Source organism: Arachis hypogaea, chromosome 9 (genome assembly GCF_003086295.3).
Source record: "Arachis hypogaea cultivar Tifrunner chromosome 9, arahy.Tifrunner.gnm2.J5K5, whole genome shotgun sequence".
Taxonomy (NCBI): domain Eukaryota; kingdom Viridiplantae; phylum Streptophyta; class Magnoliopsida; order Fabales; family Fabaceae; genus Arachis; species Arachis hypogaea.
Window position 1 is genome coordinate 109,928,505 of NC_092044.1, and position 2,820 is coordinate 109,931,324.

The window sequence follows — 2,820 nt, forward strand, 5'->3', positions numbered from 1 at the left end:
TAAATTTAATTAATTATGATTTAATATAACAATATAAATAATATTTGATATTGATTTAACATAATTATTTATATTAATTATAATTTAATATAACTAATTATTAAATAATTAATATAAATAATTAATTAATAGATATATAAGTATTTAATATAATAAATTATTATAATTATTAATAAATTAATTATAATTTAATTATTTAATATATTTTTTATTTTTTTATTAACTTACCACATGGCATAATTTGATTGATTGTTACAAATTTTTGTTTAGAGGGACTCTCAATCTTAATCCACGTGAAGATATATGTTAAAAGAGGAACTCTATTTCTTAACATTGGAGTTGCTCTAATGATGAGAAGTATTCCGATCCTGATTAGCTTTCTCTTCATCAATAAGTAACTGGCGTGGACTTTTACGATTGGATTGAATGATCAAGATTGATGGTTGCTGTGTTGTTTTATATCCTGTTCCTGTATATTTTTATTTTGTGAGGATCATATATAAATTTGCCTTACCATGTAGGCCAATCCAGAAGAAGATAAGTTGTCATTATTTTTTATTAATTATCAGTATAGAAATACAAGGCCAAGTCATTTTTGTTCTTTTCTTTTTCATCCTATGCACATGTCCTGTATCGGTCAAGGGATGGTGGTATTGCTTTCCATTCTACGTCATTATTGAATAATAATATCTTCAATAATATCCATGTCAGATATAACATTATAGAATACATAGCCATACCATAACACCGTGTTTGCATTAGTGCCACCAAATTGATTTTTTTTTTCTACAGAAGAGTTGAATTTCATAAATTAAAGTAACAATTACAAGTGTACATTTATCAAAGCTTTTTTATATATTTAAATATGAAAAAAACGTTAATTCCCGGAATACGCAGCAAATGAAAATCTTTCTGAAATGAGTAAAGTTAGGGAACCAAAAGCATATCAGCCAAAATTCAGCCAAATATCTTTAGATGAATTCAAAATCTTTACAAGTTAATATATATGGATGCTTATTCTACTAAGTATCAGAATGTTTCTTTTTCATATTAAATGGATGTTCTTTTATATATTTTTTGAATTTGTGATTGTTGGAGGTGGATAGGTTAATGTGAGAGAAAAGAAGAAGGTTTTTATAGGTTTTAATTAGGTTTACTTAATCAATTTAAAAAATTTTAAATTTTAAATTTAAAAAATTTAAAATTAATTAATTATTAATATAAATTAATGTAGTTTTGTTTAGTTTTTTGCTGATAAGCTTTTGGTTCCTTATACTTTTCCTTCTGAAATACGCAGGACCATCTCATGGACGTCTTTAGCAAAATGGAGAAAGATGTCAACTCACTCCCAGCGGCCACGAATTGGAGCTGACATGGGCAGCTTTCCCATTTCATGCATGGCAGTAACAAAATGACCCATTCCACCTGCTGGCGCACACAAAATGGAGGAGAAGCCAATTAGTGGCTGATATCCACGCGAATTTTGTTCCCCATGAGAATGAACTTCTTTAATTTTCTATTTTTCATTCTTAGATCAGCATATCAGCAGAATCAACAGACATGTGGTATAGTTTAAACATCAGAATCACAACTAGTCTTCATAATTTAGAAATAGCTTTTTTCACATGAATGATATTAGCCAGCTTTCCACATAAACATGTTCCCAACTACTAAGTAAGTAAGAAAAAGCTCTATAAGTTTTCCATCCTCATACTAGTGTCCCTGGCATAGGGGGGAGGACCATCGTTAGCTTTGGAAAAACTAACATAATAAATCTCAGAGGCTATGCATGTGAGAACGATGAATGCAGCTCCAACTCCAAAGACACCCTTCCTCATTGTCTCGCACGATGGTGCACTCTGTTTCAAGAGATCTCTGTACTTGGTGTGGTAAGCATTCCTCACAGAACCGGTCAGCAGGCATTCCGCAGCAATAATAAACATTACCCTGAATCAACATAACCATGTCAGTTCAAGTCTTAAATACACCAAGTTAAACTTGGCGAATAATAGTATAAGTCCAAGAGAAATTATCGTGCATAATCATGTTAGATCTGTGTTGTTCAATTATCATTGTCCTGGTTAAAAAGTTGGTCTTGGAACTTTATATGTGAAATCAATAAGAAAAGAAAAGGAAAACAATTGGAAGCAAGTGTACCAGCTAGTTATGAATAAGCAAATTGCCCAAGATCTGGAACCACTTGGTCTCATAGCTTTTCCGCAGCAGAGACATCTAGTTACAATCATTATGATCACTTGACTCGCGACTGGGATGAAGAACGAACCCACGCCAAGGCCAGTTGCAATGTCAGAATCATATTGGCAGTACTTTCTACCATTAGCATCAACAACTAGCTTGGCCTGTATTACTAACATATACATACATTAAAGGAATCCATTACAACAATTCGTGGATGTCAGCCACTAATTGGCTTCTCCTCCATTTCGTGTGCGCCGCAGGTGGAATGGGTCATTTTGTTCCTGCCATGCATGAAATGGGAAAGCTGCCCGTGTCAGCTCCAATTCGTGACGCCAGGAGTGAGTTGACATCCTTCTCCATTTCGCGGACGACACCCATGAGATGACCCTGCGTATTTAAGGAAGGTTTTCATTTGATGCGTATTCCGAGAATTAAAATTTTTTTCATATTTAAATATATAAAAAAGCCCATTTATCAAATTGACGTGTCAGAATATAAATAGCACTCAAATTTAAGATTTTTCTCACATGTTACAAAAAATGTCTCAAACAATTCAATGGTATGCTAAATTGTATATCGGAGTTTGTATAAAATTAATTTTATAAAATTGATTTTAATCAA

At 32.1% G+C, this 2,820-nt stretch overlaps 1 protein-coding gene across 1 annotated transcript; it reads right to left on the reverse strand.

Moving 5' to 3' along the window:
- Positions 1 to 1,595: 1,595 nt before the first annotated feature.
- On the reverse strand, positions 1,596 to 2,548 carry LOC112713071 (uncharacterized). The gene is made up of 2 exons (XM_025765832.3): positions 2,158 to 2,548; positions 1,596 to 1,947 (listed from the first exon to the last, which is right to left on the reverse strand). The coding sequence occupies exons 1-2, from the start codon at positions 2,379 to 2,381 to the stop codon at positions 1,692 to 1,694; spliced, it is 480 nt and encodes a 159-aa protein (XP_025621617.3). The 5' UTR covers positions 2,382 to 2,548; the 3' UTR covers positions 1,596 to 1,691.
- Between the last annotated feature and the right edge of the window lie 272 nt (positions 2,549 to 2,820).